The sequence below is a fragment of the Rhizopus delemar genome, genomic scaffold, assembly GCF_000149305.1.
Source record: "Rhizopus delemar RA 99-880 supercont3.2 genomic scaffold, whole genome shotgun sequence".
NCBI classification, from domain to species: domain Eukaryota; kingdom Fungi; phylum Mucoromycota; class Mucoromycetes; order Mucorales; family Rhizopodaceae; genus Rhizopus; species Rhizopus delemar.
In genome coordinates this window covers 4,168,556-4,184,689 of record NW_027137828.1, presented here as the reverse complement: position 1 = coordinate 4,184,689, position 16,134 = coordinate 4,168,556, and the positions used below count along the sequence as shown (strand labels likewise).

The window sequence follows — 16,134 nt, the reverse complement described above, 5'->3', positions numbered from 1 at the left end:
TAAAACCGCAATTTTTTTTTAAATAAAGAACAATAAATAAAAGCTATTCAAAAAGTATCCTTTTATTTAGTAACCCAAGGCAGCGATAGCAGTGTTCACTTCCTTGACAGAGTCGGCCTTGGATTCAACAGCCTTCTTTTGGATGGCAGCAAGAGCGACCTTGCGTTGATAGTAAGCAGCAGACTTGGCCTTACGCTTCTCTTCAAGCTTGGCAACGATGTCTTGGTACTTCCAGCCGACTTCGTGAGAGATACGACCGATGGTGGTGTACTTGCGACCGGGCTTGAGACGGAGGACACGAAGGGCATCGGGAACAACCATACGCTTGACACGATCATAAGGAGCAGGGACACCTTCAAAGAGCTTGATGCGATCCAAAGCGGCAGCACCACGAGCAGTCTTGTGAGGGACCATGCCACGGATGGCCTTGTACAAGATACGAGAGGGAGCACGGAAGTGGAAGGGACCACGGGTAGGGTTGACAAGACAACGCTTGTTGAGGTAAGCGTGGTACTTGACTGAGATGTTTGGATGAGTTTCATGGCATGGAATAAAAATAAACACTTACGCTTGTTACGGAAGAATTCACCAGAGACGTTCAATTCTTCACAACGAACAACAACGACCTTTTGGCCGTTGAGGGCTTGCTTGGCAATGATGGAAGCAAGACGACCGAGAAGGTGACCTTTACCGTCAATAACTACAACCTTGTTAAAGAGAACAGTTAGCTTTTTCTTCTTTAAACATAGAAATAGTGTAAAGTGAGGTATCAATAGTTATCAAAAGTAGGCAAACATTTTTTTTTTTTTTTTTGTTTGCGTTCATCAAGCTTCATGATCTCTTTTAAATCTTTCAATGGCTTGTATTTTTTTTTTTTTTTCAGCATCTCACTGAAGCAATTTTTTTTCCCAATTGACAACTTTTTTTTTTCTTCTTTGTTGATAACCATTGATATCACTTCTTTTATTACAAGTTGTACCTTTTCAAAAGTGCTCATTGGTGTTTACGATGGTTTTAAGGGAAAAGAGAAAGAGGAAGTTCACTTTTGTTTAGCGGGTCCTGAAACATAAAAAAAATTTTGCTCTATTTTTTTTTATTGTTTGATTGGCTTAAACATGTCAGGGCTTTTCTTTTTTTTTTTTGCGTAGATCCACTTCAAGTAAACCTTGTCAACGCGAATGCATTGAAACACGAGAGCACCTCTACTCCTAGTTGTGCTTTGTAAAACATCATTGGGACATAAGGTTTTTTTTTAGCATGTTGGTGTATAGTGTTTTTACGTTTTAAGTTACCTAGAAGCCACCAGAATGTGCAGTGCCCAATCTCATACTTTTTGTTTTATGCTGTAAAAGTTCTATTTATCTTATTTTCTTTATAAATCCTTGCAAGTAATACAGAAATTTAGCTTAAACAAAGCTAGTGTAACCGTTTTATTGTCCTCCTTTTTTTTTTTTTTCTTTTACTACTTCCCTTATATGTTAGCCTTCTTTGTTTTAAAAGATTTTGTAAAATTTGAAAGAATATGAAGCGTTTTTTAGCAGTCTCATTAGCTATAGCTCAATGACTTAATACACATATGTCAAGTGATGCCTCCTTGTCTTTCAGGCAGCGTTATGTCAGTTTTTAATCCTTGTACAGATTCTTCAGGTAGGATTTTATTTATTTTTCTATCTCTTTTTCACAAAATATAGGCATAAATGATTTTTTATGAGCAGTTGTTTAAGATGATTTAATTTTTTTTGTAAAATGCAATTCTTATCAATGCCTATCCAATTTCAGTATCTCAACTGTAAGAAGACTTGCAAACATTTACGGATAATACAGATTTAGAAAATAAGACTAGACATATAGAAGATATAACCAATGTCACTAATCAAAATCTTTGAGCGTTACATCCTTAAAGCTTTATATAACTTGGGCTAACTGCGACAAGTTGCTGATGGACAAAGACATCACAAATCCCTCATTAATATAAGTATTTTAAAACTTTAGCCTAGATAATCAAACAGAGCGATTTCTCCTCAAGGAAGCTTTGCAGGATTCGATACCATACTTTGTTTGATATTGCCTTGTATTTCTTCATATTATAATGGTTTTATGTTATAAACACATAATGAGGTAAATATGATAAAATAAAAATGAAATTGGACTTTTATTTATTAATAAATAGTAATACCAATTCAATTGGCTAATATATCCATCCAAGTGTGCCTTAACACCCATAAAGCTAAGTAGAAGTAGTTGGCAGTCTGTCATCTTCCGTAGGACAACGAATCTATTGTTTGGGGAAATATTAATATCAACTTGCGAAAGATAGCTGTCTACCTTAAGATTAGAGTCAAACTTCAAAACAGATGGTTTCAAAGATTTCCCCAAAAATAATTGGTTCCAGAAAGCCTACAAAGCAATAGATGAGCTTTTGAATTCAACTGATAAAAAAATAAATTACCTTGGCTATCCATTGATGTCCTTTCAAGCTAGGATGGAAGCAGTCGAGGTTACTACCAAAGAAGGCAGCATTAGATATGTTTAAGGGTCGCTGTGTATTTGGTTCAGTTAATAGTTACCTGAGAGCGTCAATAGGGAAAGAAAGTATATCAATTGGAGCAGGGCTATACATCACAGCGAATGTTCCTCCAGGTTTTCCAGGATATTTTGCAGCAATTGCCTGCAGTTGCTTATTGTATCCTATTTTTATAAGGTAAGTGTTACGTTCTGCTGGATTACATGAAAGAATGATTACCATCAGAGACAGAGTCCATGCTTGCCAACTTGTCTGAAGAACCAAAGCAACTACATTCTAGTTTGTTGTTCAAAATCAGATTAGGCTTACAGTACTTTGTCTCATTCTCTGTTAAAGTGGAAACACCAGAAACTTTAAAAGCGCCAACTACATTAACAGGTATCAAAACAAAAATTGTCTATTTTGAAATACTGAACTTACGCAAGTTTACCACTGTCTTGGGGATTTCTTTTTGGATTCTCTGGATAGCGGCTTCAACGTATTTTCCATAAGCTTCAGGTGTTGCATATTTTGAGATAAGTGGATTACAAGATGCGCACTGATCGTTACCTTGTTCGAAATGACATTATAGTTAGATGTACAATTTAGTTATTATTCCTTATATCTTACTGCCTATTTGAATAGTGATCATCTTCCATGCGGTAGAGTATCCTCCAGACAAAAGAAAATGAGCTTTGATACCTAGTCACATTAAAAATCAATAAACAATAAAACAATGTAATAAGAGTAGTTAGTTTTTACGTGGAATAAGATAATCCAGCTCATAATCAAGATTCATAGCCATTCCTCCACTTTGTGCTGCATTGAAATTGTCTCTGAGAGGTCGATCTAACGATGCTGTCAGAATTGCCTTGACTACAAGTAAGTTAAGAAAACTTACATATGGACAAAGGCGGAATACAAAGAGGTCCATAGCATAAAGAGGCAAGATGTGACAAAGTTGATGCACCATAAACCTTTGGGTTGTAATGCTTGGCAAAATTGGCCAAAGTAACAGCATCAGTATCCCCACCTATACCATAGCTACTTCCACGGAATTCTAGCACAGAGCTGAAATTTAAGATACCAGTGCCTCCTTCTCCATTATTGACACCCATCATACCAAAGCCGGCCATGATACTAGAGATGAAGAATCAACATAGGCTGTACGTCGATCTTTAATACTTAGTTTGTTACCTGTCCCCTAAAGCAGCTATAATTTGGATATCGTCAATACGAAGGTCTGTGACATCTTTTGCAGCAGTTTTTCTTGCCGCAAGTTTTGGACATTCAGAAATAGATGCAACATCAGCGGAAACCAGTCCCAAGATAGCAGTAAAAAGAATTGTTACAGATTTGAGGTAAACCATATTGGCTTTATCTTTGAAATGAAGTAAAATAATTCCATTCGTCGTTGCTTTTATATAGTCTAGAAATGTAGTACAAGATGAACAAAAAAAATAAGAGAGTTTTGCATACAAAAATAGGGTTTATTCGTGGGTTTTCTGTATTGCTCAAAGAACAACTGGTAAAATTTTAATTAATTGTGTGTGATCAGGAGTGTAGGTATTTTACGTGTAAATGCTCACTAATTTAGAACATTTGATTTTCCTACTGCATTCCGAGTAACATGATCTTCCATTACTCCATAGTTATTTTTTTTTCTTTTGATTTTTGGAAAAGACGCGTTGATCATGATCTTCTTAGTATTTGTACATGACACGAAGAATAATAAAGGAAAGCAGTAATGGACGATCTACTTTAATGTTAATGTCATAATTCTACTTCCTTTGTTAATTGTGTGCTATAACGTTATGCTATCAATCCAGTTACTTTTGTTAGTTTCCCAAGATTTAGGTCACATAATAATTCCGTTATAGTGTTCAGGGAACAGAAGTTTGTATGACTCTTTAAGGTAGTATTTTTCTTTTTTTTTTTAGTAATAGTGGGGGTGGCAATACTACTTTCTTCTTCTTCTGTAACATGTATAATGCATTACTTGTAATATATATATATATATATACATGAGTCAGCGAATAATGCTATCTACTCAGTCTGTGGTCTATCCTATGCTTAACACGAAAGGAGATGATTCACCTCTTGAAATCAAAAATAAAAATACAAAAGAAAACAAACCTAAAATTTAACTATTTTTCAGGAACCATATACGTCGCACAATTGAGTGACACATGCCTATGATCGGACAGCCTAGATATTTTCACAGTAATACAAGCAAATGATCTCTTTTTCTATTGTACTTTGGCACAAAAAGCAGGCACATGAACATAGATGCTTGTTTGCACATTATAATTTTAAGTATGAGAAATAGCACGCTGATAGTACAAGTTGAAATAAGTTTATATCCACGCTTTCTATATTTAATTACATTATACAAACCTTAATTGGAGCTTTTCTGTAGCACCGACAAATTCAGATAAAATTATTAGTCAACATATATATTCTATAACGGATGATGCTCTTAAATAATATCAGCTATGATTTGTTTCATTCACATATCATTTCAGGAGATACAGGCCTATTTGTCGTTTATCCTGGACATTACCAATCTTATTCATTACTAACTTAGTATATCTTGATTTTTCATTCGAAAGCTCAAAATAAACAAATTGATGTACATTTATTTAAAAAAAATATTTCTCAGTTTGATACATTTGTCATGGTGTATTAAAAGCGCACGAAGGATTAATTTAATGGCATAAACTTGCATCTTTATTTTTTTTTTTTTTACTATAATATTTGCATAATGTATGCACCTCTTTTTTCATATGTAATCTGTATCACCTTCCCTCGTTGTCAAAGGTTGAGATCACTCGGTAGTAAGAGAATAAAAAGCTATTTTATAGATAGTAATAGATCTGAATGAATAAAAATGAATGTACATATTCAATTATAAGCAGGCTTTCGTTTTGTTTGTTTCTAAACAGCTGGTTAGTCTCATTAAAAGTTGTTGACATTACTAGAATTCAGTCATTTATATTTAAAAATACCATACAATACATACATAAATAGCATGGCTTATTTAAGTTGATCATTGTATGTTATCTTTTTTAATGATTCTTTCAGGAATAAAGGCTTTAATAGTAATTAATAAAATAGCAAAGATAAAAGAGACGCCTAAAAGAACAAGGCGATGAGTATCTCAAGACGAGAAAAAAATGGGCAAGTATGAAAGAATGGTGATGGTGGATACATAGTAGGATGTGCATTTTCTTTACAAACCTACGTAGCTCAGCAAAATTGAATAAATTTTCGCAGCATATTATAAAAAAGTTTATACATGAATTTATACAGACAGAAATTGAACAAACGAAAGACACTTCCCATTCGACTTGATTATAAGAAAAAGAGGAAGAAATGACCTTGAAATGATAAATACTGAATATTAACGTGCCACCAAGCTTAAACCTGAAAAATTTTTGACAATTTTCAAATGCTATAAACTTTTCCACAAATAATCCAACAATAAAACAAAGCCATAACAATTATTATATAAACCTTTCTGAACATTTCTTATGGATTAAATTGTTTTTTTTATTAATAATATTTTCTTCTTATATCATTTGAAAACATGCGGTATTTCAAAATTTTAGCTGGCAGTCCTTAAGGGAAGACATATTTTGAAACAAATTTTTTTAATACCGTATGGTACAGGACAGTGAAAAATAACAGTCACATATTACGTAATCAATATAAAAGAGCCCGTACTATAACACAGATGCCTCTTCTCCCTTATTCATACTCTAAAACTATGCCTCCACTTAACGCTAGAAAACGAGCTTATCTTAAAAAACATAGAAATGAGACGAGCCAATTTGTCCCTCATTTAAGAGATCAAGACTGGGACATGAGCGATTCTGAGCTTATAGAATTAAGCAACATAACTGAAATGCGTAATGCTGATCCTACAATCAGCATGTCAATCAACAATGTTTTGCTTGATAAAAATGTAAAGCGAAACAGACCCTTGTCTTACTCGAAAACCTCTAGGTCAACGCGCTGGAGACGAGAAAAAGAAGCTAAATCTGTTAATGATAAGGGCAAACTGGAGAGTTTTGGATTTGTGTCTATTGCCCCTGTTGTAGAAGCCAGTTCTCCCATATTGTCAAAGAATGAAATACAACTTTTGAGAATCCAAGAAATGCTTCCAAAACTTCAAATGTATGTGAAGCCTGTGATGAACTCGAAGGATAAAAACACGGTCGAGAGATACAGTTTTTTGCAATACTCTTCGATTTATACTTATTTTATTAAGAGAATTGAGGGTATTCCTATTACTTTGGCTTCTCGTGAGGCAGCTAGGATTCATTGGGCAGATAACAGCGTTGCGTATCGTGCCATGACTATCGTAAAATGGGCTAAAGAATATTTGAGTCAAGGGGTGTTATCGAGACATCGACAAGGTGTTCATTCAAAAAGAAAGTCTTTTCTTAATGATGCCGATATCAAGGAAATGGTTCTCGAAGAAATACGTAGAATGAAGCCTGCTGAACGTTCCTTGGTTACTATTAAAAAATTCATTGATGAAGTAGTTATTCCATCCAAATTGGGCGTAATAATGCAACCTGTTCCTGAAAGCACGGTCAGTAACTATCTCCATGAATGGGGTTATGCCTATAGAAAGAACAAAAAAACCATTTACTTTGATGGTCACGAGCGAGAAGATGTGGTCGAGTATAGAAATGTTTGGTCGAAGAGGATGCTCAAATATATGGAAAAAATGGATTTTTACTCTGGAGAAACTGAGGAAGATGTATTGGAGCCAAATGCATTACCAGAAGGCGAGAGAAAGTGCGTGTTCGTTACGCACGATGAAAGTACTTTCTATGCAAATGATGGTAAGAACGATATGTGGTTAGCTGATGGAGAAAATTACATCAGAAAAAAGGGTCCTGGACTATCTATCATGGTGAGTGAGTTTCAATGCCCTTGCCATGGAACAATGAAGATTCAAAAGTGGTCTTCAAGAAAGCTGTTCAAGGCAGGTACTGCAAGAGATGGATGGTGGACTTCGAAACACATGGTTGAGCAGTTAAAAGAAGATGCAATCGGCCTTTTCGAAGCACTTCACCCCAATTGTGTAGCTGTTTTTCTTTTTGATAACAGCTCCAATCATGGTGCTTTTGCTGATGATGCTTTGGTCGCCAGCCGAATGACTCTCAATGAAAAGCCTTGGCCATTGAGTGAGAAATTCCAGTTCCGAGATACTGTATATATCTCAAGATCCACAGATATGGAGGAAGTCCAGTCCTTCTACTATGAAAAGGAGATCAAGAAAAGGGATAAGAAGGGAAACTTGAAAACAAAAAAAGTACGTTATTTCAAGGGAATAAGAAAAATTTTGGAGGAAAGAAGTCTATGGATTGGACATGATCTGGAAGGCAAGAAATGGAAGTTACATTGTGGGGCTCCAGATAGAGTTAACCCGATTTGCTGCGCCCTCCATTTTTTAGAGAATTGCCCTGATTTTAAAAATCAAAAGTCTGCTTTGGAGGAGGTGATCATAAACTCTGGCCACGTTTTTGAGCTGTATCCTAAATACCATTGCGAATGCAATTGGATCGAAATGTACTGGGGTGCAGCAAAAAGAGAAGCTCGCTTGAAATGCGATTACTCCTTTAAGTCTCTTGAGAAAAATATCAATTTATTTTTGGATAAAGCCGGCGATTTAGCACATATACGTAGGTATTTTAGGAGATCAATGGGCTTTATTGAAGCTTATAGTCGATGTACTGATGGAAGAGAAGTTGTTCAAGAGGTGAAAAAGTTTGTCGAGAAAAAGTATTTGTCTCACAGAAAAGTCAGAGTGCCTTCAGATTTGGTATAGTCAACAATAAATATCATTAAAAATATTTTTTTTAAGAAAAAACCGCCATTAAGTCCCTCTAATTTCAGGAAATGAGCAATGTCTACACTAAATGCCATGAGATGTCTAAAAAAAAAATTACACCTCATCATGTCCACGATGTCTAAAAAAAAAAGAAAAAAAAAAAAATACACCTCATCATGTCCACGATGTCAAAAAAAAAAAATTTGAAACAAAATTAAAATTTTTCAGGTTTAAGCTTGGTGGCACGTTATCATTTTTCATGTGAAGATAGATTTGTTAAACATGCTAATAATATCCAGTTTACTAATGATAATCACCAGAGCCTTATATGCGTATTGTCTTCTTGAATTTTTGTCTACATTTTATCAGATTTGCATGAACTTGCATCTAATACACTACTAACATAAGCTTTGTACTCGTCTAAACTGAATAAACTTGTCTAAAATATACGAAACGCATTTAATTTTTATCTTGAGCTTACAAAGCAAACTGCCTGTACACCTATTGTTATTTACTTGTTGTACATGTAGTTTCCTAGACCAAATCTTTTTTTAATTTTCAGAGCTTCTATTAATCTGTTTATGTCCTCGATTCTTGGTATCCTCACTTGAATTGCATGTACTTATGCTTCATTATTTCAGCTACTCATAATTTATTTGTAATGCACAGGACTTATCTCCTTTTCATCTACCACATATGTAAGTCTATTCCTACTGAAAAAACTGACTGATTATCAAGGCAACAAAAGCACCTATACAATGCAAGGCATTGAAATGAAAACGAAGAATTAAATATGTTGCATAGACAGCTAATGAGTAATGATCCTTTAATCGATTATTTGTGATAATATCTGCTATCTCTAACATCACGCCACATTTATTTCCAAAAATACGCTACAAAAACTAATATTATACGTAAATATTCTTAACGTTGCATGCTTTTTTTATTTTATTTTATTTTTTCTTTTCAAAAAAAAGAAAAAGAAAAAGAGTATATTCATTTTTGAAAGAAGGGATAGAGTCTTCTTTGGTACGTTTATATTGATGTATGCCCCAAGTAGTATTCTTATTTTTCTTGTTTTCATGCGAAAACATAAAGAGTTAAAAAAAGACTGAATTTTAAATTGCATTACCACGATGTAGTAATGACGTTTTCTCTTTTTTGTTGTTGTAAGAATATGCTCATCATTAATGTTCACACAAAACGAAAGGAAAAAATAAGATATGTTATATATGCTCTATGAATAAAACGGAATGATACATAAGCTCTTATTATACCTATTGTCATAGCATGATATAATCAATGTTTTTCTTATTGGTGCTTATCATTTAAACAATAGCTTTTCTCGGGTTGGTGCGGTGGAAATATATAAAAATATGCAAACCCCTTATATCTTTTTTTTTTTCCTCTCTCTTAATTCTATAAAAATAGATAGATGCCAGCCACTATTAGTAAAATAATTGATAAAGCAAAACCTAGATTTTCGTTTCATCGTCATCATAATAACGAGAATAACAATGATAATGAAGAACATCATCATCATCATTTATTTAATAACTTACCTACACATTTATTTGGTTATAAAGATGGCAAGAAGGATAATTACGTGGAACCACCACCAAGTAAGATTGTGTAGCAAACAAATAACAAAAAATTAATTTATTGTATAATAGTTGCTCCAACAGAAACAAAACCAAGAGAGTCAACTGAAGGTGTTACCTTACCACCTCCTACACCTACAAAAGAAGAACATCCTGAAAAATTGACAAAAAACGAAAAAGGTTTTAAAATTAAAACAAGTGGCATTCTCATCTAATTACATTTTATAGTATCGAACCTTAAGCCAGAAGATACCCCTTCCACACCACCAGCAACACCTGGAAACTCTTTTGTGGTAGCTGATGACGCTTCAAAACAACAACAAATCATTGAAAATAACAATAATAATCATTCCACTGATAATGATAAACACGTTGAAAACAAATGTCAATTAAAATTAAGCGATTTCAAGGTAGAAAGGACTGTAGGAACAGGATCCTTTGGAAGAGTTCATTTGATTCAATCCAAGATAAATAATCGCTACTATGCATTAAAAGTTTTGAAAAAATCAGAAATAGTCAAATTAAAACAAGTAGAACACACAAACAACGAACGTGCTGTCTTGGCTAGTATTCAACACCCATTTATTGTCAATTTATGGGGAAGTTTTCAAGATGATGCTAATTTATATATGGTCATGGATTATGTTGCTGGTGGTGAACTTTTTTCTTTTCTAAGAAAATCAAAGGTATAAAGTATATACTATCATGGGATTGCTACTAACAATAAAATCAGAAATTTTCGAATGAGATTGCAAGATTCTATGCAGGAGAAGTATTGTTAGGATTAGCTTATTTGCACAGCAAAGATATTATCTATCGTGATCTAAAACCAGAAAATATCTTATTGGATGCGCACGGACATATTAAAATCACCGATTTTGGATTTGCAAAGAAAGTTCCAGATATTACCTGGACACTCTGTGGCACACCGGATTATCTTGCTCCTGAAATCATACAAACTAAGGGATACGGGAAATCAGCAGATTTTTGGGCTTTTGGTGTTTTAATTTTTGAAATGTTAGCAGGGTAATTAGTATACATATATATATCTTTATCTATCAACATAATCTAAGAAATGCTTTGTTATAGCTATCCTCCTTATTATGACGAAAATCAATTCAAACTCTATGAAAAAATACTAACTACACAACCAAAATATCCTGCTAGTATGGATCCATCTGCCAAAGATCTTTTAATGCATTTGTTAACAACCGATCTAAGTCAACGTTATGGCAATTTGAAGAGAGGCTACTTGGATATCATGGAACATAAATGGTTTGATCCTTTAGATTTCAATTTATTGATCCAGCGTAAGATTAAACCACCTCATATTCCTCATCTAAAAGGGAATGGAGACACAGCTCACTTTGACAAGTACCCAGAAGAGTTGCATCCTTATGGTACACCTCAAAAAGAAACATATCGCGATCAATTTCCTGATTTTTAAATTATTGTAAATAAACATAAGATAGCATGATGATTAAATAGGTCTACCAATGAAATTAAATTCAGTTCAACTGATATTTTGAAGGATTATGGTTTATCAAAAACAAAAGAAAAAATTGATGCATAAAACGTTTTTAAATAATTGTGTTTGACTACATATTATATAAAATTAATAATGGGCATAATGAGTGGTATGCCTTTAGTGAGGGCAAGAAGCTTCAAAGTTGTCTTTAGTGGCTTAAATTAGTTGTGGCATGAAAGGGGTGCCGTAAAAAATGTGACGCCAGTGTGCATGCCAGATAAACAAGATAATATAAAAACTGAAAGGTAATAGCCGTATGTTATCGACAAATTCAAAATGTTGCGGATTCGATAGAGTGTCTTTTATGTCTTTGGGTCAGAGCTTGAGATAGGGAACAAATTGAGATATCATTTCTTGTCAAACCGGCCTTTTATTTGGGCAGTCCTTCAACAGGTGATTGATGTTTCTAATGGAACGTGGACATAATCTGCAGGCAACCGAAACATCAGGAACAAAGCGAGTAACGGTTTCTTGACAGTGTAGCTTGCTGTGAAGAAACCGGAAACAGAGCATTCTAGATTCAGTCATAGTTTTCAACCAGAATTGTGTCTACTTGGTGGAAAATAAGACAGGAGGCTGACAAGACAACGAAATATTGAACTGTGATTGACGATACACTTGTTGATGGAAAAAGATCCCGACAGTAGACTTAGCAAGCCAAGTAGCAAAAGGAAAATCATCAACAATACTAGGACCAGAAGAAGTATTCAAGAGTCACGTCATGCTATTTGAGTGATGATACGTTTTTGAAGGTCGCATACTAGATCATTGAAGAGCCAAGAGTTTAGTGAAGCGTCTGGTCTCGACAAAAGGTTGACTTGCTGGAGCGTACTATCAGAGGTAAATAAATGATGTGACTGGAATTTTAAACGCTAATAGCTTCATAACCAATGACCTAAGAGAATTTCCGAGAACCTGCCAAAAGAGGCAGCTTCAATAAGGTGGAGAGATTACAGAGAATAACAGAAGTTATTCTGGAGGAAAATATCATGGTATCGTAGAATATAGGCATAAATGAACCAAGAGAGACACGGGATGATGAAAGTTGAGAGGGACAGAGTAGATATAATAGCTATGTAATAAATTTGGAGTGAAACTGACGAACAAAACCTCTCAGATATATTTGATTACAGAAAGTAAGACCATCAACTTGGAACAAGGATCTTAACCATCGGACTTGGAGGCAACGATGTTGAATCGTAGGATCCGGTATACTAAAGCCTCCGGAATGGTGACTACATTAAATTGAAGATCATTTCGCTGATGGCATAACTCCTACTGATCAGGCAGTTCAGTCCACCTTCTGTGGGGACATTTAGTGTTCTTGTACTGACTTTATCTTCTTGCCCAAAGATCTACCTTTCTTGCCTCGTACTGTCAATTTTACCTACGTCCAACCAGATTGGGCCGATCATGTTATGGTGTCCATCTAACTGGAATACAACCCACTTCGAACTGATACCAAGGTCCATTCCTCCGAAAGTAAGGGGCTTTGGCACGCTAACCCACTCATGGCCAGTAATAAAAATTTCTGTGCTGCTCTGAAAAATGCGTTGTCCAAGACTGTGCCCTCGTTTGTTGACGATCTCAGTGCTCGGTACAAATAGGAAACATTGACAGCTACTACAAAAAAGGTCGCTAGATTCTTTTCAGAAAACAAGCCTTATTTTACAAAAAGGTGAAAACATTACTACAAAAAAAATTGGCTAGTTTAAGAAAGATTCTGAGTTTTATCTTCTCTGCTTTATGATGTTGAAGATGCATCCACAACTGCAAGGTCGAGATGTGAATTCTATATTTTCCAATGCTAAGAATATACAAGAAATGTTTGTACCTCACATAATTTCTACATGACTACGTCCTAATCCAATCTTCTTACTTACCAAGGAACATTATGTATTAGTTTGCCCTCTGAGTTATTCGGTTGCTTTGAACAAAGGTGTGGATGTAAAAGATATCGGGTCTTTAGGAAATTGGAAACCTTGTGATATCTTTCGCAATCATTAACAAGCAATCATATGACCAATATAAGTTTTACTACAGTATCTTAGACTTCTCCAGAGAAAGATGCGGACACATTGTATAATTTCAATAAAACATTTGCTCTGGATTAGCGTATTTGAGCCCTCTTATTTTGCTTTGGTGGTCTCAAGCAATTCTTTCGACTTAAAATACCTCCAGTCTACTACTTATCCACCTAACAATTCGACTATCGACTAAGTGCGAAACTTTTAAGCTCTTGTTAAGCGATGAAAGTAAGGCTTGGTCCTATAGCAGCTAGTTTAAATACCTTTATAATCTTTATGAGAAAAAGAGTGAGATTTTATACTAAAAACAAGCTTTGTATCTTTTCAAACTTTGGAAACAATTTTAACGGTTGAAGTTTAAAAGCACTATAGCATGATTAGGTATTCAGAAAATAGCAAGCCAACCTTTCTTGTTAATTTTGAAACAAAAGATTTCCATCTGCCATAAAAAGCTTAAGTCAGTATACACTACTCTTTATATATAAATATTTGTCTCAAGAATCAATGCAGGTTAAAACAGAAACAATTAAACATGCTTACGATTTGCTTTTTATAGTCCACATTCCTCCTCTTTATCTTTATCATTAAAAGCAAAATCCAGCTCAGTATATTTCTGAACCTAGAATATCGAACTGTTACAGCATGTATAATCTGTCTTTTATATACATACCGTACTGTATTTATCTTAGTAAAATGGGAGTGATACTCACGCAACATTTATAAATGTTAATCCAACTTCCTAACTATATATTATTGCTTTATTAAACATGGAGCACGTCTAAGTCGACTAGTTCTATCATAAACTTCTATCTTTATGTAAACACTTGTTATTTTTATGCGTGTATCACGTTGCAGAGCACTCTAACATGAACAGATACCTAAAATTATCCGTTTAAAAAAAAATGTGTTTTTATTCTTATAAACTTATTGAATGGCAAACGCCACGAAATCATATGCACAAGGGAATTGCTCGTACTTAAAAAATTGATTGTGTATTTAATACATGGACACGTCTATAAAATCATACTTATTATTGACTTCACCTTATTTTTACGTATATCAAATTGAGATAGCTTAGTATGAGTTGTAAACTTTATTTAATAGATCAGATGCAGGATCATTCAAACAACGCGCTAATACTTTTAGAAAAAAGTGATGTTTCTAATCGTGTGTGATATTGCGTATTTTTATTAGCGAAAAGGAACGCGAATTGCTTTTCGCCCAAAAACTTAACGTGTCTTTTTATCAAATCATAAGGCTTTACGTTTTCGCCAAAAATTGCTTCTATTTGTAATGACAAACTTAAATATCATTCGCTTGATTTCTCCCCTCACATTGAACTTTTTTATTTGAAAAAAAAGTATTTATTTTATGACTCAATTAAGCAAAGTACCGGGTGCATTCGGCTTTTATTCTATATTCATTGCACTGTAGTTTACAGCTATCATATAATAAAGAACGAAAGAATCTAATTAAAGTATTAAAGCAACATGCAACTTTCAAAATTTGAAAAGGTATTAACCAAGTGATTTCTTTACAGTATCACTTACGGGTTATTATTATTGTAAAAGAAGGACGTCATGTTTACATGATATGTCCTTAGTATATACTTTACTCAATAAAACAGAGAAATAATGAGGCCAAGAAAACAATAATCTTGTATTTATTAAGTAATTGCAACTTTAACTTAGATGCCAACCTATGCTATTCACTGAGATGATAATTGTTAAAAAAGACAAAAAAATATTGTCTTAAGTACTTGCAACTCAAACAACAAATAGACCTCCTTGTAGGCTTCTGGGTTAGCCTCTTTCTATAAATAAGCCTTGAAATAAAAATGTTCTTAAACACCTGTCTATAAATGACTGCAATAAAGCAAATTTGGGTACAAAAGCGACGGTGGAGAACGAAGCCAATGCCTGTGCCATTGTTGAGAAAAGCGATCATTGGAGAGATTGAAAAGTGGCATGATCATGAGAAATATGGATTAACTTAGAGCCGATTTAAAGGTTTCTTATGACTCAAATGACCGTCAATCTGAAGATAAATGATACTACTAGACACTTGATGATTTATTATTTCCCAAAAAATCAATTCGGTGCTGCAGCTATCAAACACTTAAAATCAACTGCAATAGTATTAGATAGGTTCTCAAGAATGATCATCAGCGATCAAGATGCAGTAAGTAGAAATGGTATATTTAGCACACATTACTGATTATATGGACGTATCGTAACTTACAATTCAATTATAAAAGACATCTATATTTTAAGTTATCACTCATCAAAACTAAGTTTTATTAAGAAATTCCAAGTATCCAAATTAATATTCATTCAATATATAGTAACTTTGAGCTAACTTAAATGTACATAATAGTATATTTTTGCTTCATATTAGCCATATCGTTTTCTAATAGAGCTTTGCTCTTTTATATATAATGATCACTTTACTTCAGAGTCCGTAGTAAATATAAATGAAGCGAACAAATACCAAAGTGTATTTTTTAAATTCTATAATAAAAAGTTTATTGGAAGAAAGAAAATAGTAGCTATAAGCTTTCTTGAGCTGAATAGATCCTGTTTAGCTATACCGTCATCATACTTCTCCAGCTAAAGCTTGATAATCGA

At 34.0% G+C, this 16,134-nt stretch overlaps 5 protein-coding genes across 5 annotated transcripts; 2 read left to right on the top strand and 3 right to left on the bottom strand.

The window, feature by feature from the left end:
- Window positions 1-66: 66 nt before the first annotated feature.
- Window positions 67-997, bottom strand: RO3G_03869 (60S ribosomal protein L16; the record flags this gene model as incomplete). The annotated part of the gene is made up of 3 exons (XM_067658459.1): window positions 67-518; window positions 569-707; window positions 980-997. 3 exons carry the CDS (start codon window positions 995-997, stop codon window positions 67-69), a joined length of 609 nt encoding a protein of 202 aa, XP_067514560.1.
- A 1,230-nt stretch (window positions 998-2,227) lies between these two features.
- On the bottom strand, window positions 2,228-3,873 carry RO3G_03868 (uncharacterized protein; the record flags this gene model as incomplete). Its single annotated transcript, XM_067658458.1, has 9 exons — window positions 2,228-2,275; window positions 2,326-2,397; window positions 2,450-2,477; window positions 2,568-2,688; window positions 2,744-2,890; window positions 2,945-3,073; window positions 3,134-3,205; window positions 3,405-3,643; window positions 3,701-3,873. 9 exons carry the CDS (start codon window positions 3,871-3,873, stop codon window positions 2,228-2,230), a joined length of 1,029 nt encoding a protein of 342 aa, XP_067514559.1.
- Window positions 3,874-6,272: 2,399 nt separating this feature from the next.
- RO3G_03867 (uncharacterized protein) lies at window positions 6,273-8,348 on the top strand (the record flags this gene model as incomplete). The annotated part of the gene is made up of 1 exon (XM_067658457.1): window positions 6,273-8,348. The coding sequence occupies one exon, from the start codon at window positions 6,273-6,275 to the stop codon at window positions 8,346-8,348; it is 2,076 nt and encodes a 691-aa protein (XP_067514558.1).
- Window positions 8,349-9,786: 1,438 nt separating this feature from the next.
- RO3G_03866 (uncharacterized protein) lies at window positions 9,787-11,399 on the top strand (the record flags this gene model as incomplete). The annotated part of the gene is made up of 5 exons (XM_067658456.1): window positions 9,787-9,973; window positions 10,025-10,132; window positions 10,181-10,638; window positions 10,686-10,978; window positions 11,042-11,399. 5 exons carry the CDS (start codon window positions 9,787-9,789, stop codon window positions 11,397-11,399), a joined length of 1,404 nt encoding a protein of 467 aa, XP_067514557.1.
- A 1,510-nt stretch (window positions 11,400-12,909) lies between these two features.
- On the bottom strand, window positions 12,910-13,373 carry RO3G_03865 (uncharacterized protein; the record flags this gene model as incomplete). Its single annotated transcript, XM_067658455.1, has 2 exons — window positions 12,910-13,142; window positions 13,364-13,373. The coding sequence occupies 2 exons, from the start codon at window positions 13,371-13,373 to the stop codon at window positions 12,910-12,912; spliced, it is 243 nt and encodes an 80-aa protein (XP_067514556.1).
- Between the last annotated feature and the right edge of the window lie 2,761 nt (window positions 13,374-16,134).